At 43.6% G+C, this 24,733-nt stretch overlaps 2 protein-coding genes and 1 long non-coding RNA gene across 8 annotated transcripts in view; 2 read left to right on the forward strand and 1 right to left on the reverse strand.

The window, feature by feature from the left end:
• Positions 1–44: 44 nt before the first annotated feature.
• Mf (myofilin) lies at positions 45–19,799 on the reverse strand. 5 transcript variants are annotated; one of them, XM_076316331.1, is made up of 8 exons: positions 19,642–19,799; positions 11,041–11,177; positions 10,645–10,798; positions 10,209–10,297; positions 3,282–3,425; positions 2,651–2,905; positions 1,333–1,423; positions 45–339 (listed from the first exon to the last, which is right to left on the reverse strand). In XM_076316331.1, the coding sequence occupies exons 2-7, from the start codon at positions 11,138–11,140 to the stop codon at positions 1,341–1,343; spliced, it is 825 nt and encodes a 274-aa protein (XP_076172446.1). In that variant the 5' UTR covers positions 11,141–11,177; positions 19,642–19,799; the 3' UTR covers positions 45–339; positions 1,333–1,340. The 5 variants fall into 5 exon arrangements, with proteins under 5 accessions (XP_076172446.1, XP_076172448.1, XP_076172449.1 ...); XM_076316333.1 differs by lacking the exon at positions 19,642–19,799 and adding an exon at positions 19,378–19,550; XM_076316334.1 differs by lacking the exon at positions 19,642–19,799 and adding an exon at positions 19,187–19,309.
• Positions 496–6,305, forward strand: LOC143149178 (uncharacterized). Its single transcript, XR_012992715.1, has 2 exons — positions 496–838; positions 2,489–6,305. It is a non-coding gene; the product is annotated as an uncharacterized LOC143149178 (long non-coding RNA).
• Positions 10,846–24,733, forward strand: part of Spf45 (splicing factor 45) — a 166,472-nt gene continuing 152,584 nt past the window's right edge. Inside the window, exons 1-2 of one of the 2 annotated variants that reach the window (XM_076316324.1) lie at positions 10,846–11,408; positions 13,762–13,849. The gene's annotated coding sequence lies outside the window, so the exon portion shown is untranslated. Of the gene's footprint in view, positions 11,409–13,458; positions 13,563–13,761; positions 13,850–24,733 lie in introns of those variants that run through there. The other variant, XM_076316325.1, reaches the window with a different exon arrangement.

Here is a 24,733-nt window from a genome sequence, read left to right on the forward strand (position 1 = left end):
GATAGCGTGTATCTCATTACGTCGAAAAAAGGAACATCTTGTAGTAAAATTTGGGCAGTGTTTATTTTATTCGTAGACATCACGAATGACGAGTACAATAAACCATGGTGTCGAGAATTGTTAATAAATAAAACTCCGTGGACGACGGTACGCACTGTGAGAAACAAAAGACAGAGAGTCGGACAATAGGTGTCGAACGGTTGTTGGGATACGATGCGAATACTCTTTCATATCTTTTTTTTTTCTTTCTTTTTTCGTGGTTTTATGCGGCTTTTTTCATCGCTTTTTTTTCGTATCACGCGTTCCATGCGGGGCGACACAGTCATCAATAGGCGTGAGCTGCAAAAAAGACCGATCGATCGATCAGGCACAAATATCAATCGATAACGAAGTTAATCGAAAATGAAAGCAACTTCGAGAGTTTTGTTCACGTGACCGTGCTAAGCGGAGCATGCGCTTCTTGATCGCGAGCATGATGTTTACAACAGTTGTGTCTATACGTTCGTTAACTTGGAGGACTAAAGATCGAAAGAGACGGACGGCTTTCGTCGAACTCTCGAAGCGTGAACTAGGACACAATAGATGCAATAAGAATTAGAATACATTTCTAGAAGGGGAGGATAGGAGAATCTTCACAATGGAAAATGAACGGTCGACACGGATCGTGTTGTCGGTGTCAATCGATATCTCGAGTAACATCTAAAGCTTGTGTTAAATACGAACATAGTCTGCAAACACAAACTATCGACGGAGCAGAGCTCTCACGAGAAGTGGGTGCTGGGGCTTATTAAAATTCTGGGAGTATCTGTTTGCAGGGAACGGCTCGATTTTCCGTCGGGTATGTACACGTGTATATACACATATTAGTCAAGTAAAAATGTACATAGAAGAGCACGTTCCAAATAAAAAGACCTATTAGAGATGACGTTGTGAATACAGGCACGTAAGTTACGTATAAAGTACAGACGGCTGTGTGGCGATGTTTAAACACAATTTTTCTTTGTTTTAATTGGGATGATTGTAATATGCATTTCAAATCGTAACGAATCAATGATTTATGATCTTACAATGACACGGTTAAGGTCAACGTTTGTTTTCGTTCGTTTGAACAACCCACGTAAGAACGGGCCGTGCTCAGACTGAGTTTTTTGTTTTGTTTTATGAATGATTGTTACGTTTAGCTGCGTGTTAATCATAAATACATCTCGTCGTAGCCAGAAATATGTTCAACGATTACGTCATCGTTTGTTTCGATTATTATTTGTTTACTTTATTAACGAGTAAAGGGTGAGGGGACAAAACACTTGGCCACATTTTAATCTTATCGCTCACTTTTTTTCTTAATGTGTGGTACGTTTATTGTACCATGGGCTGGTAAAATGAAATCGTGGAACTGGCTTCGAATAATAGTAGTATAAGTCTCCTGAAATATAACAGACATTCTTGTTCCATATCATTATGTTACGAATCTTCTTTTTTCGTATTTATCGAATCTTTTCTGCTTCCTCTACTCGCGTATAGGTTAGACGCGAACCTGTTTTTTTAAGTAAATGCGAAAGGTAGACAAATTTATAACATAAACACCAATCGATCGACTTAACGAATGGCTTCGTATCAAGGTAAACCCTGTTCAGGGAAAAACAATGCTGCAATATCAGCAGCATTGTTATCGAAATACACCTGATTTCGTTGAATAAAAGTTGCTCGATATCTTCGTTTCGCGTTGATTCGTGTCGTGCATTTTTCAATAATAAAACGTGTCAACGTGTCAACGTGTCAACGTGTCAATGTACGAATCTGTATCGTTAGCTCGAGATGCTCCTTCGCGGCCATATTTCGACATTTCTCAAGACACTTCTATTAATACGTTTTCTAAAAATTTAATTTGCGACAACATTGACAAATAACGCGTTTTTAACAAAGCGAGACGTGGCAACGCGACACGGTTAATTAATTTGTCGACAGTGCCAAAAGGAAGGAATCCTTGGCTCTCGATATTGAAAGTCGACAGTCGAGTCTGGCACGGGCTACCTTGAATTTTACGGATTGTTCTACGGAACAACAATATCTGTACGCGCGCCAAATAGTAAACAAATATTTAGATAATGCCAAATGTAATTTACGTAACAAAAGAATGCGGGCACGAGGAAATTTTACGCGAAGGAGATCTCGAAATAATTATAAAATTTGCAAGTAGTAAAATGTTCTCGATAATAATTGTGGTCGTAAATACCGATAGCGCGTCTTTTATCGTACGTTTCGTGTTTCTGCGAGAGCAAAATAAATTACAACGGTCTGCAAATACTTCCGAGTGGTCCTCCTTTTAAAAAAAACAACTTCTCACTCTTTCGAATTACCTCTACCGAGGTACGAGAGCGTCACGAGAAAAATCTTAAACGATTTTTTCTTTTTTTTTTCTTTTTCTTGGACAAAAATTTCGTTCTTTGTCGGAAAAATCGAGTTAGCTCAAAGTGTGATTACTTTTCAGCCGATCGAGTACAAGATTTTCGTTCGAAAGAACTCCAAAACTGATCTTCAAGGTCCCTTCGAGTTCTCCACTTTCAACGCAACGAGGATGCAATTTTTCGCACAAAGAGCGACGATGTTTCGTTAAACGTGTGGAACGATAATAACGCAAAAGTTTACGTACCGAAAGGCCTGATTGGATGTCGGCTCCATAGGTAGCTACGCTTTACAGGACTGAGGTAACTGTCCCTCAGATAGAACGGAGTGGCCCTCTGAGCGTAGCTCGGGATATAGGGAGCGTAGCTCGGGTACCACCATGGGTCTCTGGTGAAAGCACTGACCGGCGCCATTGGAGATGGTTCGAGAAGTTCGAACAAAGGCTTTCTTCGAAGCAACGAAGGTAAAGACGGTAAGAAGTCGAGATCGGACAACAGGTTACCTGAAATTAGACAGCATCCGTGACAATTGGTTCATCGAATTTTATCCAGATCTTCCCAATTTTAATGGGTCGTAAAATTCATTCGAATTGTTGTCGACGTCACCACGATTGTTCTCGTTGTTTCTAAACCTGACGAAGTCTCTGCAGTAGGCAAAGACTCTTCGCGTAGAAATCGATCACCACTTATTAGTCACGTTTACGGTCGAGTCTTTCGAATAAGTATTATCGACGAGTATTATCCACGATTCAATTTCACTGAAAGACTGTTCTCCTAGCTATCACGAGTTTAATTCGATTCGACTTCGAAGGCAAAGAGAAGTTGTTCGAGGGTCTCGTTTCTCAAGTTAAACACCAACGACGACGAATAGGTACTCACCGTGGATGTCGAACAGTCGTTTCGTACTGAGCGGAGGGCTTATATGCCGAGACAGCAAAGGCGATTTGCTCGGATACAGCCTGTCGATGTTTGCCAAGCGGTTCAGATGATCGGTCCAAGCTTGCTCAGGGTCGAACGGTTTCGCTGTATCGTGATATTTATGGCAATGAAACAAAAATTCGTGGCAATGAAACAAGCATCCCCACCGACCAGAGCGAACCTTGCGAACGTGACGAGGAGAACGTTGCTCGAAATAATTAGAGGGTGTAACATTTAAAAAATTCCAACGTGCCGTATCACGCGTACGTCGAGTAAAGGTATCGCATTGACACAATGTTTCGTTCGTCTTTCACGTATGATTCGCTCCTCCGAATGTCAATTCTATTTACTATATTATTCAGTAACGCGAACATTTCATCGTTTCGAGCTCTAAACGATATTTCCTTTTTCATTTTGTGTTTCAGTCGTAATGTTTGTTCGCTGTTCGCCGACGGTTCGTGCAGGGATGCAGTGGACAGATGTATGCAACTTCGAGAAACCGGTGGATCCTTTCGCGAATTATGCGAGAAATATAAATTTAACGGTTTATATCGGAAATGGGTAAAATTTCTATCTGGATAAAAAAGTTTCCAGTTTCTATCTCGATGTTGCACTTTTAAACAGCGAAGCGTATTTTCAAACGTTCCTCGATAAAACGAGATTAAAATCATTGAAAAGTTCCAACGTTGTTTTTCATCTTATCGTTTGAAAAGACGTTCCTGCGATCTTAGTTTGAAGTGCAAGCAAAAAATCGTGCCGGATGGTCCCTGTATTCGACTCGATTTTTCGTTGCGGGTTTATGGACATCTTCGAGCAAAAGAAGAACGCACTTATGCTTTGCAGAGAGAACGAAAGAGCTTGTTAATCGGTCTTTCTAGGATCTGAGATCTAAGCAAGAAGCGACACTAACCAATGGACATACCATTTCGGTTAATTTTACGTTACGTAAATTTTTCATTGGAATTAACCAATGTTTGCGTTCTTTCTTTTGCGTCGTAGAGGATCCATATTGCTCGATAGTGTCCAATCCGGTGCGCTAAAAAAATATAACAAGTCCACATAACAACATGTCACTAATCTATGGATTCCTCTCGTCCATTTGTTTTGTTTTTTTTTTTTATTCGATTAATCATTTTGTATACCATGGTCTACAATCTACCAACGATCACGACATCTGATCATATCAAAACCGTGCGTATCACCGGTTTGATTTTTTCGTTGTGTGGCCGGAATGTGCCGAATTAGGTATTTTGCGCTCCATTTTCTCTTGTTTAGTGTTTTAGCTTCAAGCGTCTACCGTTTTACGAGAAAAGAAAGTCTTTCATGCAACACGGAAAGCTTCGATGAAAGAAAAATAAATAAACGGATTAAAGTGCCGCGTTTCGTTCTCACGAAACGCACGCACACACCGATAAGGGTGTAAACGGATTAATCGGAGCGCAAAGGGTTAAGATGCGAGGGTTCTGTCCCTGTTTCGTGTAGTTGTCAGCCGTGCGTGTTCTTCCTACTTGAAAAAGAAACGCAAAAAAAAAGACCAGACTTAGCCTCTGAAAGCTTAGCGTGTTCGCGAAATTCGTTTCTTCGGGGGCAAAATAAAAATGTCGACGCTCTCACCAGAAAAAGAAGGAGAAAAAGAAAAATAACACGACGTCACGTGTAACTGTGGAGAAAAAGCATACTGACCTGGGTGGACCAAAAAATACTGCTTCAAAAAATCGTCCTCCCCCGACGGAGAGGTGACGGAAAAAAGCTGCGGTGCGGCTCGAAATGTCCGAAAAACGGCTCGACAATTACTCAAATCGATTGATATACTTTCTAGCCGCTACCGCTCGATTACAGTCGCCTCACGTACCAAACATTATTTCTGTTAATTATCAAAAAAACTCGTGGCTACGAATTAATGAAATTGTACTCGTCGTCGTCCGAATGTCGATCCATCTTGCAACTTCCGTTCGGTAGTTTTCTGTGACCGTACGTAATGTGTTTTTCTACGCCAATTGTGGTTTTGTAAATTGCCCTATTAATTAGTATCCACAGGTTTTGCCGAAGGATGAAGTTATACAGGGCGCCTCGCGATGACGGTACGATTAAGTAGTCACGCATGATTGGAATTTTGGTAAAAAACATGTAACGTCTTCGCTCGATGTTTTTCAAAGAGATTCCTCAAATTTTGCTTCGTACCACACATTTTAAGGCAGCCTGTACACTTGGATTACTTAAGCTAGTAGGGTTTGGGGTGGAGGGGATCGAACTTAGAAAAGAGTACATGCCATCTCCTGAAAAAGATAGAAATTTCTGGATTTGGTTGAAATTAATTGCACTATCTGTCGTTTGTTAGTAGAAAGAATACTCGATACGCGTGCACATTATTACAAATTAGAGCATGTATTAATACAGTGGCTATCGATTCTTCTGTATCGTCTTTACGTCTCCCTGTGGCAATTGTTTTTCTACTTACAAGTAAAGCTTGTAACAACCCTTCGGAATATGCGAGAAAGGGAAGCAAGCGACGACGTTGAACAGGAAAAATCGGTAGCGAAAAATTAGAACGCAAAAGCGTCGAGAGAAAATTTCCAGCTTTTTCAAGTTTGGCGGCCGTTGTGAATTTTGGTTTATTTTCTTTCTTTTGGCTTCACGAATTACGTTCTCCCGTTACTTCACCCTCTTACTACAATCTCTTTTCGCTTTCATCGGCTTCAAGCTCTCGCCATACGTTCACGTATCGTTCTGTGTCAGGCACTCCGTTCTATTTGCGATATTTTTCAAAAACATTTCATTCCGATCTAGCGATCGTCTCTCGATCCATTGCGAGATGCCTGTTACTTCGAATCAAGCTGCGACCTCCACCTCAGCTGCAAGAGTTAATTTTCCAAACAGTTTCCCGCAGGTTCAAAAAAATCGTTTCTGTCGTTCACCCTCCCGATCCACAAAAAACAGTGAAAAATAGCGTAAAATTAGGGACGCTGGCGAAACGTTACGAAAATATTGCGCCGCGAAAGAAAAATGCACGCTCGTTAAAAATCACAAAAAGTCGTGGACGCAACGATCGCACAAAATTCCACGTTAAATGGTCACATGGAACAAAAATTGGTGAAATCTTTGAGAAAAAAAGTTGAAAATCGTCACCAAAATGGTCTTGTTTTCTCGGTGCCATATTAATTTTATTAAAAATTTCATGTATACAGTATACAGCAGCTTTCTTGTGCTTGTGAAACCACATCCGTAGTTTATCCGTCGTGATTGGCCACTGTTTCGAGATGGCTTCGATCGCTAGCTATTTCTTCTCCTTGGTTCTTTGAACCGTGGAAAGTTGTCACGTTCTCTCGACGATCGTTTGAACACTACGATGGAGAGAAAACGATGCGCGCGTGGGCACGCGTAAGCTCTGGGTGGCTTTTGTCGACGAGGGGGATTAGTAACGTGCCAAGGGTAAATGTTAGTACGTTAAGACGTGTGTTGCGAATGATACTGGCCAATTACTGTATACCTATAAGATCTGGGTCGTTGCGATAATATTAGAAACAATTGGTGTTAATTGTTGGTAAAAAATACAAGACCATTTTATTTTAAGAATCGAATCTCTCAAATGGATCCAATAGGTAGACACCTAGCTAACGTCGTAGGTGTTTGGCTGGTCGTAATACCAGTACTGTGGTCTCGTATTTTTCTTCCGCGGTGTATGTTCACTGCTCAAACTACCGGTTAAAAGATCGTCCGTCGAAACGAGAAATGAATTTCTCTAAAAATTTTACGACACTCTACCAAAAATAATCCACGATCGAAGCATCGAATTGATCTATCGGACAAGTTTTAACTCGTCGTTCAAAGTACGATACAAGTAGTTTCGAGTAATGCACGCTTGTTCGAGTCAACGATATTGTACGGGATTGTGTAACACCTAGCGTGAGTTCCAACAACTGTCAGGAGTTAGTTTCCAATGTAACAATTAACATCTTGAGCTCTGGCAACTACAGCTGTCCGAGCCTTTGATACTCTTTGGACGTCTGTCGCTTGCGTGCGTTCCAAAGTGTGCGATTGCCGTAAGAAAATCCGTCTGCTGGTAAACACAGGACAGTAACCCAGTTTTTAATTAGCATTCCAGTGTCGAACTATATCTTTGCCAGCTGGCATTCTTCGTACTCTGTAACGGAGGTTCTACAAACTCCGTTACGAGATTTTTATTCCACGATGTTGATCTATTACGAAATTGCACGTCACTGTAATACTTTATCACGGATGAATCTTCCATCGAAGCGATCAGCCGACCTACGTATTTTAAGATATTATCCTTTGTTTCAGCGAGCTCTATGTTACATTTAACGACATCCTTTGTTTCGGTTCTGATACATTAACGGTAGCCTAAAGAGTCAAAGCGCAAAGTACTCGAGCTCAAGACGTTAATCGCGTTCGGTGAGATTAATCGAGCGTTATAAGGGGTTGCTATAGGGATGATCACGGTTAGTAGTCCTTTCTTCGTATACAATGACGAAGTCGCACTCGGGTGGTAAGCGCGTTTCGCTCGTTCGTCTGCCAATGTCGTATAATCTGTTGTCGCCTAAGGTCGCTCAAATCGACGATGCGATTGAGTAAAAGCCACTTGTCGGGTCTAGTGCCTGTAAAGAAATTAGAATCAGAGCTGCGTGCAGTCCGTCTGCTCCCCCCTTCCCCTACCCCCTTCCACTGAGTGAGGGACAGATAACAGTTTTTGATTTCCGGCCGATCGACCAAGAAAGATGAAGGGTGCACGTTCGAGAAAACGACCCACAGAACGGCACCTCGGGTCACAACACGGACGTGAAGGTCACGCGCGAGAGTGGTCTGTATGATCGATGATCGATGAGCGATGATCCATGATGCCTGGGACCGTTTCGTCTGTCGTCTGATTCGTAGGTCGTCCCCATTTCCATCCGTCGACGTTTATGCGTGTTGAGTCGTCGAACAGGTACGACGCATCCACCGATGTTTTCACTTGAGTTTGTTAATCTGATTAATTCGTTTGTTAATTCGTTGCTAGACGATCCGCTCTAACTGTTGCTACCGTGCTCGTTACACTTGCTAGATTTAGTTCGATTAAACGAATTCGAGTCGTTGTTCAAGTTCGTCGATCGGAGAACAGAGATGGGCACTACACACGTCCTCTACGGTTTACGTTTATCGATATTACTATCGTCGTTTATATTTGTCTACTTGTCCTATATTGAGCATCGTTCCGGTCGAAATTACGTTACGTTTCAGAATTACAGCGATCCTCGGAGAAATGCTTACCACTCCGCGTGTGTTTCAGGAACTCATGGTCTCGGAGAGCCCGAGTATTTACGATGGACCAGAGGTATTTGGCACAATGGATTGGCGAGATTTTCCGGATGAAAATGAGTTCAAACACGACCTCGTTACGACCAGGATTATTTTTAACTATAGTTCGTTCGAATCGTCTCTGAAATCTACGCATCGAGTACTGTTCTAAGGGTAACTTAAAATTGACCAAATGACGTCGCGTTCGGTCTCATTTTCATGGTAAAAGTCTTGCCAATAGATTCAAAATGCTTTCGTACGGATAAAATGAATAATATGAAAATTTCATTTTTCAAGGTGCGGCAGACGAGCATCTTTCCAAGTATTGCTCAACTATTAAACGTTCGCGGGATTCGGTTACGCGATTTAGCGCGGTTACGGCGGTCAAGTGAGTTGGAAATTAATCTTCAGCTACCAGAAACATTATTGGGCAGTCCATTTTTCACGAGTAAACGTTTCTCCGACTATCCACCGAGCTTCCTATAGTCAAACGGTCGTCCACGATCGGTTGTTACACGGTTAATCGTTAGTGATTGCTCGAATAAGACTTTGCCCATCTCTGGTGCAGAGTGAAGTCGATTAATAGGACACTAGCGAGACGGAGCGTCGATCGTCAGTGGATGTCGAGCGTTGCTCCAATTTTCGCGTGGCTGTGACGTCGAATTCGGTCATTAAAAGGTGGAAGAGCGATGATTTTTGTTTAATGGAGGACACAAGAGAGATAAATGGTTCGTCTGTTCACGGAGCGAGTCGCGAAGCAGACAAGTCTTAGGCATATTTAAATATATTATATATTTTATATGTAGATGCATGTTCTCATATAGCGACATATACGTATAATAACTTAGATACAAAGATGTGTAGAGTAATAATTAGTGGTACACATATGGTATGGTATGAAGGTAGATTATCGATAATATGATCTCGAGTTGACTAAAAACATGGCCCGATTAAGTGCATACGCGTTTCACACACGTCGGAGGGGATGACACATAACAATAGAATCCCGTTTTCTGTATTTTTTTTAGTTACGATCGAGTGCAGGCAAAGGTGGAGGGCTTGGGGTACGAGACGGATCCTCCGAGTGGCGTTTCTGGCTTCTGAGAAAGGCCTCGGAGGGACACTTGCGAACGCGGAACACTGACACCTCCGACATAACTATGTCTTTTGTCTTTCCTCGTGTTTTTCATCATTTTGCTTCTAATATCATGTATGTTATATTTTTTTTCGATTCGTTCTCTTTCAACCAGAAGCCAAAAGCACCTGGTTACATTCAACAAAGAACTTAATTAAACTAGGAAAACCCCGAGAACGAGCGGTTATATATAATCGTAGGATTAACAGTACACAGTGACGATTGGTGATTTCGTTCCGTTTCTCATGCGTTTCGTTCTTTCTCTCTGGTTTCGTTCTCACTCAGCCATTAGCGGTAAGAATCTCTCGTTCGACTTTCGAGATGTATGCATTACATTTACGTTAAGCATCAAACTTTTCGTTTCGTTTCGCGCTTTCGATTCATTTTGTTCTGTTTTAATTTTTATTTCAGACGTCGTTCACTCTCTTTGGGACTTTTGCTCAGAGTTCTTTAGTACGTACCGGGGGTGAAGCGTTCTACAGGTTTGTATTGATGCGGGTAGATCTGCCTCGGTGAGTAACCGTAGATTTCACGGTGGACGGGCAGGTACCTTAAAGAAGAAATGGAAATTAATACGCAACGTAGATGTAACGAGAAGAAAAAGGTTTCTCGACCAGCAAGTATCCCAAGAAAAATGTTTACGGTCTTAACTTGGTTCGTTTCTATTATTTCAGGTTACGGTAACGTAGAATGGATTATTAACAGTGTATCTGGAGAAGACGAGTGATCGACCAATATTCACAAGGCGGTCTGGTACGTTAAAAAAATTCATTTCTACTTCTGTGTCATGTTTCCGGCAAGTTTCGAGTAACCGAGCTAACTGAATCTCTTTCGTCGGATGCAATGAACTTGGAAAACGTGTAAACAAAAGGAAATGCGCAATGATTGTTCACATACCTGTATCCAGGAACATTAATGCGATCGGCTGCGTGAAGGGGATTTTCAAAGATAGACTTTCCGAAGGGCCACGAGGAGGACAGCTCAGGATAATCCGAGCGGAAAATGCTGCGGGGTCTGTGCGTGTGTTCAGGAGCTCTTATGTCGTCAGTGCCTGTTATCATTAACAAATTGTTTACTCGTTTATTTTGGAGTATACTCTACAGCATGTATGTTACAGATGCGCGACCGAATCAAAGGCAACTCTACACTAGGGAGCGAAAATATCGAGGACTCCAAGGTCAAGCGGCTGTACTGGACTCAAAGTCAAGTCTACTCGCAAATGCCAATAGATCTTCGTCTGGTACAATATGCATTTGTTATTGCAGAAACTCAGGTAAGGAAAGTAGTAGGTACCTTTTAAGGCTCGGACATAACTTTGCCAGAATTTGGCTTTCCTTGTGATGGGCTCGTTGCGCCCAATCATGTCGAGGTTGCTTCTAAAGCGCGCGTCCATTTTGCCGCTCTACTGAACTGCTGACCACACTCGTTCGCTGAAACAAACGAAAGCGGGCTACGTTAAGCACCTTTAATCGAGGCCCGTATTACTTTTGCTGACAGATCTTCTCTTTCAGATTGACCGAACGTGACACGACCGAATGTACATGTGTCGAAGAAGGAAGATCGTTCATGGATTTCGACGTGATTCGATGTGGACGAGTGAATCGCTCTTCCTTGCATTAATACGGAATTTAACAAGCATGGGAGTAAATGTTGCAAAAGAGGTGCGATGCGTCAATGTTTATTAAAAGCACAAAACGTAACAGGGCAAACGTGGAAAACTTCTTCGAATCTTTTTTTTTTGATCACGAATTACCCAAAAATCTTGTATCTCTAAGTAGCTACCAGTTTACAACAAAAGCTATAAAATATAATCAAACAAGTGCAATTTTTCAAAAACATAGGTTCGCTCCGGAATCGCGTCAACATAAATTCCACTGCATAAGCAGTGGTCAAATATAACGCTCTTGCGTCCTGTTACTGGAAGTGTTTTTTTAACCTTGCTCTCGTAAACCGTAGCCTCATTTCCGCGATCCATTATCGCGCGAATTTCGGTTTCAACATTCCTTTGTTTGCCAAAGTTGTAAACAGATCTATGCCAAAACGGATTCGAGGAAGACCGATGCGCGGAAAGTTTCTGCCGTCGAACATATTTTATCATCGAGTAACTTTGAATTACAAACAACAGAATTATCTTTTCCGAGAAAGTTCTGCCGGGCAGCAGTCTACAGAAATAATGATTACGTAGTGTGTACAAAGAGATACAACGTGCACGACTGTGTAGGAAACGGGTGCGGTTAAACCTATCTTATATGTAGTACATTTAAACTAAAAAGAAAAAAAATACGTAACTGGTGGCATTTTTTAAAGCAGAGCAAGTTAGGATAATTTAAGAAGCAGTATGTATCGCCTCTTTCGTTATCGATGTTTGATTCGGTTCCCGAAATTGCCCATTGACGTAGTCTCCTAATTCCGTTAACAGCGTATAACCGCGAGAACGAGAACGAGTGCGATGGCATCGCAAATTCGACAATTTTAGAGTTTGTAACGCTAGTAGACGTGTCAACGTGCTAAAAATACAAGAATTATCGACGATTATCTGCAAAGGTGTTTGCTGGCATCGTGTGGTTTTCTAAGTATAGCGTGTGCATTTTTCACGGTCGATTTCTTCATCATTCTTGCCGAGTACGATTTTGCAATTGTGTATGTTTATGACGCTAGAGAGAAATGGTTCTATTTTATCGGTATCTAACAATAGACATCGATCGTAACGATCCGTTAAAGGTTTCCAAATTTGAACGAAAAAGAAAGAAAGTGTAGCGTTTCTATTATGGATCTTTTAATGCGCTCTGAATATAGTTTGCATTCGTAATTTGTAAATGTACAGAGTAGAGTGGAATATCAATGAGATGCTCGATTGAATGAGAGGCAAAAGTCTGAATTTGGTTTCCGCGTTCGAAAATTACTATCGTTCCGTTTTCGAATACCGAATAGTATTACGAGTATTACGATTGGCCGCGGCATTCCCCGGATCAGCCAATCGAGGACTGCGACACAAACAGGAGCATCGCCTTTTCTTTTTGTTGACGCAACGCCGCTGCTAATTTTAGCAACACGCGCACTTCATACTCGGCCTGGATCATCTGAGCGCTTTCGCACGTATTCCTATTTCATTCTCAGCAAGAGCGATCGAAGGTCATCCGAGTAAATTTGGAATACGTAATATAAATTAATCACTGCTCTTTAAATACTTATTTCCAGCGAACGTTTTCCGTCTATTGAGTTTGTCGTTAGTAATTTCTAAATTTTAATTTCGGGCGATCCTTTCAACGATTAAATTAGTCACGAGAAATAACGCGAAGTTAATTTACGAATTAATTTATGACTTAATTTTTGCCGATTAAATTAGTCGCTGAATTTTCGACTTCTAACGTCTAGCAACGTTTCTAGAGGTAACATTAATCGTAAGAAACTTTTTAGACGTAATTAGAACGTTACGTTTAATGTATTATCGTAGTTTGAACTTTACGCGCATCGGTATTTCCAATAAACTTCCAATTTCCTTGGAAACTTTACGAAAGCGATTACTATCATTTTTCCTAACACATCTTACGATATTTTAAAACGTGCACTGATCGATTTATAATTGGATGCCTAATAAAGTTTTCTTCTTTCAAAAGTCTCTAGATGCCCCCCGTTGCGAATGTTTTGGTTTTACAGGTTTGCACGCCTGATTTCGAAATTCAGTACGGGGAGCGTTTTCGCGCGATGATAAACCTCTTCCGTTGTAACATTTTGAAAGTTAGAACAATTAATATTAAACGTGAATTAATACGCGAGTGGAACAAATCAGAGATCGGGAAACTTTGTTTATCAAGGTTAGTCGTCCTGTTACGTAATTGTTAAACTAATTCACTATTTACCAACACGAATTCGATAGATTTGAAATTGAATGGCGTTGACCGTTAGATCGATCGCAAATGTACAAATACGCGTATTAGGATTATTTAGTCGTACAAAATGCTAACGATACTGATAAACTACATTTGCTCAAGAATTGTTTCTTTTCTGCGTTAGGTAAATCGATAGGACCTTCGCACTGATTCCGAAATTCGAGAAGGCGACAACCAAGCAACGCCACGTTTACGAATGCAATTGGTAAGAGGTACGTGACAAATTCATTTTTCACGTAAAACGTTAATGTTGTACACGAATACAAGCGAAATGTACAAATTGTTCTAAATTTGTCGTAAGAACTAGAATGATTTCTGTAAATACGTTTCGATAAAACCTGACAATTGGTCAGTATATCAACGGTTATTACAAATATCTAAAGAATTCCGTTCGACTCGAAAGATGGCGTCACCATCTATTTCTCTATTCGCGAGGTACGTACAATGGAACAATGAACACTGTTCGACCGTATTAACAGGTGTCTGTATCGAAAGAACAAGAGTTCGTGCTTATACTTTTCTTATTTTTTATTCATCGAGTCCTACGAATTCCTCAATATTAACGCACCGTTTCTACCGCGTTGTTAACTGCACGATTTAAAACCATTGCGTTCCATAGATGTAACGAGTTTACCATTATCGGTATCTGCTAACCCCTACCGGGAAATTCGAGAATTAAGAACGGTCGTAACGAAAGAATTTTTATTTCCACGATCGGTAACTTCTCATACTTCGCTCTTGGTCTAAAATTCTTTAACTTGGCACAGCTTTGCGTTACATTACCGTCGCGACGAGTAATTTCAGATTTTAACATCAGAGGTCTTAGGAACCGGACATCCGGATGTATAAATACATCCAGTGACTTAATTTCTCGGTTACTAACAACCCGCTGTAATTTACTCGCATTACAGTTTCTACGATCGGAAATAGAAAATTGTTATCAAGATCTAATAGGTCAAGACCAAGTGTACCGAAACAAGCAGTAACGTTTGCTTTTAGAATTAATCCGTTTACACTCGCGGAGCGTTTCGCGAATGAACCGAGTCCACGTACGGTACGATAACCGAGGAATTTAATCGACTATCGATTATTCGGGCATTCGATGGTCCGAACCGTTCGGATCGATGGTATCGTCGCGGTGTGTGGTTGGGTCGATCGGTCGGTCTCGCTCTGTAGAGCGTCGAGAAAAAGGGAAAATAAGAAAGCTCAGTGGTCGTGGTCGCAAACGATGCGCCGTGACGTAAGAGTCCCGGATTCGCGGTCGCTATATTTAGGCTGCCCGGGCCCCGGTCCGTTTTTAGTCGGAAACAGGTGGACATCCAAGCTGTGCGAAGACAGCATAGCCGACGGGTCTCCGCCTGACTTTGACCGATTTTCACGAACTCCCATCGGAATGAGCTCCCTAATGCTCGCCAGGCATCGTCACCACGATAATGACCCATTAAACGTCGACACAGCCCGTCCCGCCGATTTATGGGTTTCTCTATTTTTTCTCGCGAGCTTCACCGCTCGAAATAATGATACGATCGGCTACTCGAATAACTTTGTCACCAAGGTGTCCGATGCTCGCAACACTCAACCACGAGGCGAAAAATCGAAAGGATCCAACCTGGTTCTACTCGAAGCATCAAAATATTTATTCGATCAACCTCGGATCGTTTGGACAGCGAACGTTAGCTACGGAGAGGTTTGCGATTGGGAAAACGAGGTCGAGTACACGTTCTGGTCGCTCTCGAACGCAGAATCCATTCATGAAACACCTCCTACCGATACAACGCGATTCGGGTGCTCGTGAAATTGACTCTTTCGATGAATTCCTGCTCTCGAGTTCTCAGCTGCCACTACTCAACGTCACTGCGTTGATTCGGTGGTTCTTTTCGGTCGAAGAACGCGTAGAGAATTGGGTCTTTATCGCGGCGGATAGAATCGTCTCGAATCAACTGGAAAAAGAGACACCGATCGCGTATTATAATTTCCACGGTGGGATCCGCGGAGGGCATTGCCGCGCGTCGCGACGCGGCAGGTTAATTTTAAAGAATCACGAATTTTTCGTCACGGTTGATAGAGAGAGCCGCGGAGGTGGCGGGACCGCGATAGGAACGCGAACAGGGAGGTGGAATGGATATATATCCCCATCCGGAGGCGTGTGTAATCTAGATGCCCTCTAAAAATACACACGGCGCGGTCAAGCAAATCATCTGGGGCGTAGGTCCAAAAACTGAAATACGCCACGACTGGCATAGCTTTTCATAGGTACATACGCGCATAGTTTTCTGCGCGTTCCACTTCGGTGCGTCACCGTGGCGTCCGCTAAATGCCAGTCGGAGCAAAAGAATCGTATACCACCGAGACCTTTGCCAGACTCCCGGTAGACACGTGGATTACTTCGCTGACAGGTGATACCGATAGGTGCTCGCTCCTCCACCTGTCGACTCGTCTCGTTCTGCCAGAGGACGAGTGTATTACCTTCACGATGGTTTACAAGTATCGATACTTCCGAACGTACAGATTCGATGAAAACTTTCAGGGATCGTCTATGTACGTTGGATGCATTCGGGGTTTGAGAGAATAGCGAATAGCGAATAGCGAATAGCGTTGTACAAATTAAACCGACACGGTAGTTGACGAATCATCGACGAAGCTAGTTTAGACATGGAAGTACGATAGGTGCTAGACTGGTTGGGTGTCTACCCAAATAACTACAGGTATCGAGAACAGACATGTAACTCGATGTATCTTCCAGTGAAGACTAACCGAGAATACTAGAATACTCGATAATACTACAAGTATCGGTCGTAGTATCGGTCCGGTAAAAAATGTCCGATCGGGTCAGCGGTGGTCGCTCAGTCTTTCGGTGAAGATTCACCGTTCGTATTTCACGGTCTCGTAAGGTTTCACGTGCTTCGTTCTCGCGTATACCCGTAAACCCTCGACGGGACATGCCCGAGGCTCGATACGCCCGTAAACGCTCGACGAACGCGGCAATGTGTAGAAATTCGGCTCGCGTCGAAAACGTGACAGCGAACGGACGAATTCCCCGAGTGTTTCGCTTGTTCGAGTTTTACGGGCGCAGCTGGGCGTCGTCGCGTGACTCGTTAAAGGGTGCACGAGACGCCACCGACACCACCTCAGAAACGAGGAAAAGTTTCGCGTATCGGGCCACGACGCGGGAAACGGGAACTTTAACGTAGCGGCCGAGAAGACAACGAACACGACACGTTGTGGCGAAACGCGAGAAACGGTGTTACCGGAATATACCGACTGCCTGCTTGCATCAAAACTTTTCTGTTATACGGCTCGAGTACAGTCCCTAGGAGTCTCTTGGGAGATCGATAGCGGCTCGACCAAGGTATTGAACTTTCTACTACGAAACTGCTACCGTATCTCCCTTGGTTCTTCGCTTCGAGTATTTTGTACAGCGTTCAACTTCCTGGGTACCGAAGAAGAGATTTGTAAACGAGAACACGTTGGATCGAAACGAATCGATACGATCGCGACCAAAGCTCGGTATACAGAGGGGAGTACTTGGTATACGGTATACTCGTAAGATCGAGCTTCCACTTTCGTCGAGAAGGCGTTCGATTCCGAGGACTCGATGCAGAGGCAAGGTCAAATAGGTCGTAGTCGCTATCTTCAACTACGTCGAGTCCATTTTGTCGTTGTGGGTTAGGTCTGTTCGGAAGCACCCTTCGAGTTCCTTTCTCATCGACCGTGCAACGATCCATATCGAATTATCGAATCTCTAAAGCGAAAGGATCAGCGAATGTTTAATCTTGAACCGTTAGCGAAGTACTTGCCCTGCGATCGATAGAGCGGAGACGAGTTAACCGCGAGTAAAGTTCTCGTCGATCGTGGATATCGCTCGACACGGTTGTCGGTAAATTTTCAGATTCGTCGAGTTGTTGAATTCGTGACGGATACATTCGGCGGATAACGGAAGTTAGTTATAATTGTTTTGGTTCGGAATCGAAGTCTCGGTTCGGCTAGAAAGTAGCCTTTATCGCGGTGTTATATTTAGCGTTTCGGAGGTGGCCGAAAGTAGTGACGCCTTAATTCGGTCAGACGCGCAGTTTGGCTTGTCAAGCGGTGCGAGGCGCCTCTTGGCACTTGTGACGTACTCCACGATATTAAGAGAACGAGCAATATGGAGCGTGACTCTCCGGGTGCTCGTAATTTTATACCTCGTGGAAATTTCGAACTCGGGGGAACCCTCGCGAGATTATCGCACCGATGGAAATCGTTCTTAATTACCCTCGCGACAGGATCGTGCCTTGCAGGCGAGAGGTCGAACGTAACTGCGCACTCCTTACGTAAAACTCATTCATTTGGTCCTGCGTAGCGTCAGTTGCGCCGGCAAGAAATAGATGACGCCCGTAAAACTAGTTCACGCGAGATGGCGCTAACCGTTGGCAAAAAGTGTTTCGCGGTTTGACCTAAGAAAGGGAACGGCTATAACAGACACAACGTAGTTGGCGGCACTCGGGGGCCAACGGACTATTTTTACCCGACGGTATAAGTATACACCGCGGCACGTTACATAACTGTCAAATAAATCGCTGCCAATTATTATAAACAATCCGGCCGGTTGTGATTGGCAATGGAACTCGAGCGTGTCCACTCGGTGAGGATTCGAATTGCCCGGTGCACGCGGCAGCCATCGGTGTCTGCCTCGAATTGGTATGCGATCGGAGGCGAAACCGAGACCAACGCCGCGCCAACTATTGCGAGCGCGCCTCCACGAAATTAGAACCACGGATTCGGGACGATATTTCGCGAGTCTCGCCTAACCCGGACGATGATTAACCGATACATCGATCACCCCGTAAACTGACACTTCACACTCTTCGAACTCCTTTCGATCAAGTTCCGCGTTAACGTTGCACCAATTACGGCCGGTGACGCAACCACGCGATCCGTTTTAAGTTCGCACTGTTTCCTATTCATTTTCTCCAAGTGGATCGGCCCGATTCACCAACGATTTACTTTTACCAGTTTCGGATCGCGTTTCGTACGGTTAGCGAATCTTGCTCGTAGCCGTGTTCCTCGAGACACGCGACACTTGCGTTCTCGTCGGTATCGTTCGCGGGAGGGTAAAAAGCAAACGAGAAATTTTATCGCACACAGAGGGGGTGTTATCGCGACAGGACGATCATCGTTAGGTACAATCGGTAGGCGTGCGTATTATCAGGGCGGACAGTCATTGGATACAAACGGCGAAGAACGTTTACTCTTCGCTCCGTTCGGACGAGACGGTAACGATCTGTTTTTCCGTGCAACAAGTGCAACGGAACGTTCCGTCGTATCGGTAACGTAAATAATTATTTTCTCCGGTCTCGCGGTGACGCAACGATCGTTCTCGTCTCACCGAACAATTACGGAAAGCCGGCTGGCTCGCACTGCGATTAGTTTATCGTCGAGTGGTTAATAGCATCGATTAGTTCTAAAAATACTCGCAAGGGTGCAGCGAGTGGAATGAAACGCAACCGGGTATGTGTGAGTGGACGAAAACAGCGCAGTCTGTCTAGGTTAATGGAAGAGCGAATTCCTACTAAATATACGCAGGGGAGAAGCAGCGAGTAGGGCCACGTCCAGTCAGCCGTTTCCTCCTTTTCACTGTCGCACAAACTGAGAGCGGTATAATGCGAACGTGACGATGAACGATCCTCGATCTTCCCTCTCGTGGAAAAAAACCGTCTCTTGGAGCGTCTTCGATCGGTTCGACCTTGAGCCTCGCACTCACGTATCGTTGCCTATCGCCTAGGCCCGTGATACCCCTCTCTCTCTATCTCTCTTTCTGTTTCTCTCTCCCTCTCGGGGGTATCTCGATTCTGCGTGTTCGTGTACGGCACAGCGGTTGAGATCGGTTTCTCGTCAGTGAAAGAAACTTTCGTTTCGGTAACGAAGAGAAGTAGAAAAAAAAAAAATAAAGAAAAAAAAAAGAAGAGAAGATGTGGCGAATAAACTCGAGGTTTGACCGGTGGTCGATGGAAGTGAGCTCCTTTACCTAAGTATTTCGGACGACCGTTCGGTTCGGAGATTGGACCTTAGACTGGGCGGCTGCCGCCAAAAATGTGGACTAGTATACCGGACGTCGGTACGGTGGCGCCGACCTGCCGGCGAGTTTCCGCGACTCGCCACGCGACATTTATGGCACAACCCCCGCCAACGGATCGCGATTGGTCGATCGGGCCGCACCAGAGGAACCTTCCTCTTTACCCTGACTACGTTCTGCGTTCGCTTGTTTCCACCTCGGCGTATTCCTCACGGTCGTTACTTTGCACGCCCACGCCACTCTCTTTCTCGATGAGCTCGTTCTCGGACTTTTTTCACCGACCCGACATCGATTCGCGATTCGCGGAAATTCCGTTCGTATTACGATCGTTCCTTTCGCGAGACTGCTCTCGATCCTACGGCTAGGGCAGAGTCAAGGTTATGGGAGAACTGGGACCTCGCGTGTCCCGATACTCGCCGCGATTCTCCATGAACGAGAGATAGCGGACAACTCTACCATAATTTATTTCTATCATCGGATATACCTCGTAACGAGCATTGAAAGTGCAGAGATTTTGGACGAGTAGCGATAGTTTAGATACCAAGTACGAGGTAGACTACATCCTAGGAAGCTTCCTAGTATTCTCCGTGAAAAAACCTTACGGTCGATGTATCTGTATAGAAACGTAGTACAGAAACAAAGACAATCGTCTGTAGAGCCATTCAAGGCCCGAAATTTTACCAAGAAATGCTCAATTAACGTTTTCAAAGTTACCGAGGTTGCTTTTCTTTTTACAGCTGAACGCAACGTCCAATAATTTTGGATACCGTTGTGTGTTCATTGGCAAGAGCAATCCATGTCTTTTCACGCGGTAGCGGAAACATTTATAAATTGTTTTCGAATTGTGACAATTATGTACGAGGAAACGACTCGTTATGTAAAAGAAGCGACATTGAATAATGCGTATAGTATACGAGGCACGACAACGTCGCGATGCATTTTCGCGATACAAGAGAATTCCATCGGAAAGAATGATCGTGGATCTAAAGTCTGATCATCGAACGACATTATCCGGTGCAAAGATCACGTGAAATTCTATGTACAGGGTGATTCGAAAGTCGTGCGACTTTCGCTGGATAAACATCGATCCGTAAATCTTCCAGACCTTGAATCATCACCGTGGAATGTATTACGATAATTGTAACGCGCGTTTATCGTTAAACGCAAATAGATACGGTCATTATTCGAACAAAGAGTACGTTCGGATTGGTATCAATTGACTGTTCAAGATCACCAGGGGGTTATTTCCACCATTTTGGCTAGCCTACCGCTAGTCTTTCGTCTTCTTGAACAAACCTGCGGACAGACGCTCCCTGGCTCTAGAACAAAATAGCAAACTGGCATAGCGTGGAAACGCGGATCATGCTTGGCGTGGTTCGATGTAGGGGTGGTGACCTTGAGCGACCAATTGATTTCGTTTCGTCGATAAATGCCTACATTGCGTACAAATCAACTATTATTACCAACGCGTCGACTATTATTCCGCGCAGAAGGTGGTTAAAAAGAAATCGCCTCAGTCGAAGATTAATTCCGTAACAGTCCCGATATAAAAAGAACTCGTAAACAAATTGACATTATGTTCGAACCGATCGATTACAAGGCGCTGATTCATTCGTAAACAAACCTGTAAACACTTGATCCTGAGTCAGATTCTAATTTAACTGTAGCCATTATTAATCATTAAACCATAAATATCGCATTACCATATCGGGAGAAAGACATCGGCTCGATTTAGCCGTTTAGTCGTCTTCGTACGTTGTGTGAATCATTGACGTAGGATCATTCCAAGAATCGTAACCATAATTGAATTAGAAAATATAGTCTACGGTACGGTACGAGAAGTTTTATTGGTATTGGCAAGCTGGCCTTTCTCGAATGATTAACGCGTCTTGAATAAAAAGTTTCCGTTTCGACAAAGATTTCGATACATTTTTTTTTCGTTACGCGGTACCGTTTTAGAAAGAATAAATAGTATTTTTGACAATTTAAAAAAGATTGAATCGCGAATGAAAGCTCGGAGCTATCGATACTCGCGTAACGCAAACGATTTCGATATTTCGGGAACTGGCGAGCGTTTAGTACTTTTTCCCCCATCGTTGTAAAGCTCGAATTTGAAATAGGAGCTATACACAAATGGTGACGAGCATCAAGCCAAAATGACATTGGCAGTATCCGATGTTCCGGTCCTTGAGGAGAGGCCTTCTCCAAGGTTGTGTATATGTATATTTGTCGAGAAAATGTCATTGCTCGTGCGTGGCTGCACGAAGTATAGTGTTTACGTTACGTTCGAAGCAATTTTTTACGTCTACTGGGCGTCTCTTCGTCGTGAAATTTATTAACCGACCGAGTCGATCGCAAACTATGGGCCGGTAAGCACGATACGGTGAAAATTGAACGTTCCTGCAACGATCGGTGTTCGTGCAGCGTCGATGCGCTCCGAATGATCCAGTTTTATCTCGGTTGCTCGGCCTTTCGACTAGAGCTCAACGTACAGGCAAAAATACAGTAAATCCGTTTAAACTAGCTCGATATTAATGATTCTCTAGCATTGGGGATTCATCGGACCGTTCGGGATTTGAAACTGACTAATGGATTTACGCTCGACACCGGTGTAAATACATCTGTTTAAATACGTCGCAGTGACGTCGGCTGATCTTTATATCGTACGTCACTGGACACGAATATACAACGACATGATTGATACGATGACGCCATCGAGATACTGAAATATCGGGACAGTGAAAATAAGAGAAACTGAAAACAGACCATATATTGCCGTACAGATCTCGCGGACATACCTACGTGCATAAATTAATATACTTGGCGAGACATACTTGTTCAGGAGAGATTCTCCGTTTCCGCGTTACGATCGGACAACATTTACAAATTTGTCACGTGTTTGGATAAATTTGGAAACCGTACGAAATACATTTCTTCTCGATGGTTTTCAAAGTGTACGATCTCGATACTTGCGCGTAAACATTGTTCACAAGTGAAAGGACTTAGCCACAAGTCGAGTTAACGAGTAACGCGGATAATTAAGTTTTCTTTTTACCGAGATACTTGGATGTCTGCATTTTCAGTCCCGTATACCTGCAACTACCGAGGTCTCGCTATTTTACGAACTTCAAAGCGACGAAGTTATTTCGATACGTGTCCTTTAATTATTTAGATTTACCCAATCTCTTACATCGTGTCTCGATGTTCAAGATTTATTTCCGACAAATTTCTCAAAGGTATATCTGTTCGCGTTTGGCTGGTAACAGAGGTAGGAATATTAAGAAACATCGAAACACGTCGAACAATAGCCGAAACTAACGAGAAGGATGGAAGAAAGGTGATCTTTTAGATTTGGCACTCTTCGTTCATACGGTACGATCTCGTAGCACGCATATACCGGGTGCTCTAAATGCAACTCTATTTTCGTTGTCGCGTACCGGTCGACCCGGAGATACAGGTAGGGACGAGGTATATTTATTTTCAATTCGGCCACGGCCAGACTGCCGTGCACGATGTTGATAGACCCCCATGACGCGCGTTTCTATCGCGACACGTGAAGTTGCTACGCGACAGATTTACTTTGCAGTCTTCGTGCAAAGATTCGAACAATTCAAATGGACCGTGAAAGAGAAATTCTTACATCGGAAGCATCAACGGGAAAGAACAAATGTTCTTCGATGTAAAAGTTTTAATTCAATCTTTTAAAGGTTCCCAATGGACTCTACTGGATAAAAATATGAATTCTAACAGAATTTAAAATAGAAAAGCGTGGACAAATCCGTGGAGAAATATTGTTTTACCATCGGTACGACTATTTGCACGAGTAGGCATTTTACGTTGCACAAGAGAACGAAGATTTCCTGTTGGCCCGCTAACAGTACATACTGGTCACTGGTACACGGTAGTGCGGAGCGAGAAGGACGATTACGAAAGTTACCCTCGGAATATTTACTTCGAGAACGACACGGTGACACTCGAAAATCGGATATACCCTTCGAAAATATTCGATAATCGTTTCAGCCCACTTTCCACGATCAATTTCCACCTTAAATGATAATTCTCCGGGAAAACTTCGTCATCGGACATTGCGGTCAATCTTTTAGCCTCTCGATGCGAAGATCCGATCACAGATCCATAAACTCGATGTCACTCGTCGTCTGATACTCGATACGGGGAATTCACGGGTTGCCTAGACGTTACGTTTATCAGTTCCGTCTGCAGATTGTAATCAAGACTCGCTTCTCGTTATCTACGCGTATCGAACGCGAGCACCGGGAACCCATGAACGTTCCAACATCCTAATTCTCAGCGCTTGACCCAATTCCCACCTCTTCGTTTCAGTCCCGTTTCAAATTTAGACGTCTACGCTTCGCATCACCCACACCTTTGCCATTACGTACAGGGTGGCTTGCTACGTTTGACGTCCGTGTCGCGTGTAACGTTTCAGGAAAATATTCGGTCGTTCATCGTGGCTACCCTTTGTGTCTCGGTATTGCGCCATTTTACAAAATTTTATGCACACCTCGAGAGAACGAGGACGCGTTCCATTTTCGTTCTCGGTAACCGATGCTCTTGTATCTTTGGCCATGTATTAATATCGATCGTGGTACCGCTTCGATGGGTTTAATTTACCACGGGTAAGGGTCCAAACTAACCGATCGTTGTGCAACAATTTCACGTTAGGGTCATTTTCATCGGAGTTCGACGGTTCTTCGAATTCTTCGGTTTGGTTGTTAAATTTACTCGATCGTCGAATCGAAATTCGTTAATCTACATTTACGGAACACGGCTCCGAGTATCCGATGCGTCTCTAGATACGTAGGACCGAGTTTTGAGCGTTGGTTCCGTTCACCTTGAGATCGGAGACTCGTCGAGACACCGTGTACGCGGCCGATGTGAAGTAACATCGTCGCAAACGGGGCTGACATGGTCGCAAACACGGATTTCTGAAAAGTAAGCAAGAAATAACGCCGCGGCACCTTGTCGAAGATCAAGGCGTCGCGAAGTTAAAAATCGCCGGTAGGGATCCGCGCGTGGGCGCGGC

The sequence above is a fragment of the Ptiloglossa arizonensis genome, chromosome 7 (assembly GCF_051014685.1).
Source record: "Ptiloglossa arizonensis isolate GNS036 chromosome 7, iyPtiAriz1_principal, whole genome shotgun sequence".
Taxonomy (NCBI): Eukaryota; Metazoa; Arthropoda; class Insecta; order Hymenoptera; family Colletidae; genus Ptiloglossa; species Ptiloglossa arizonensis.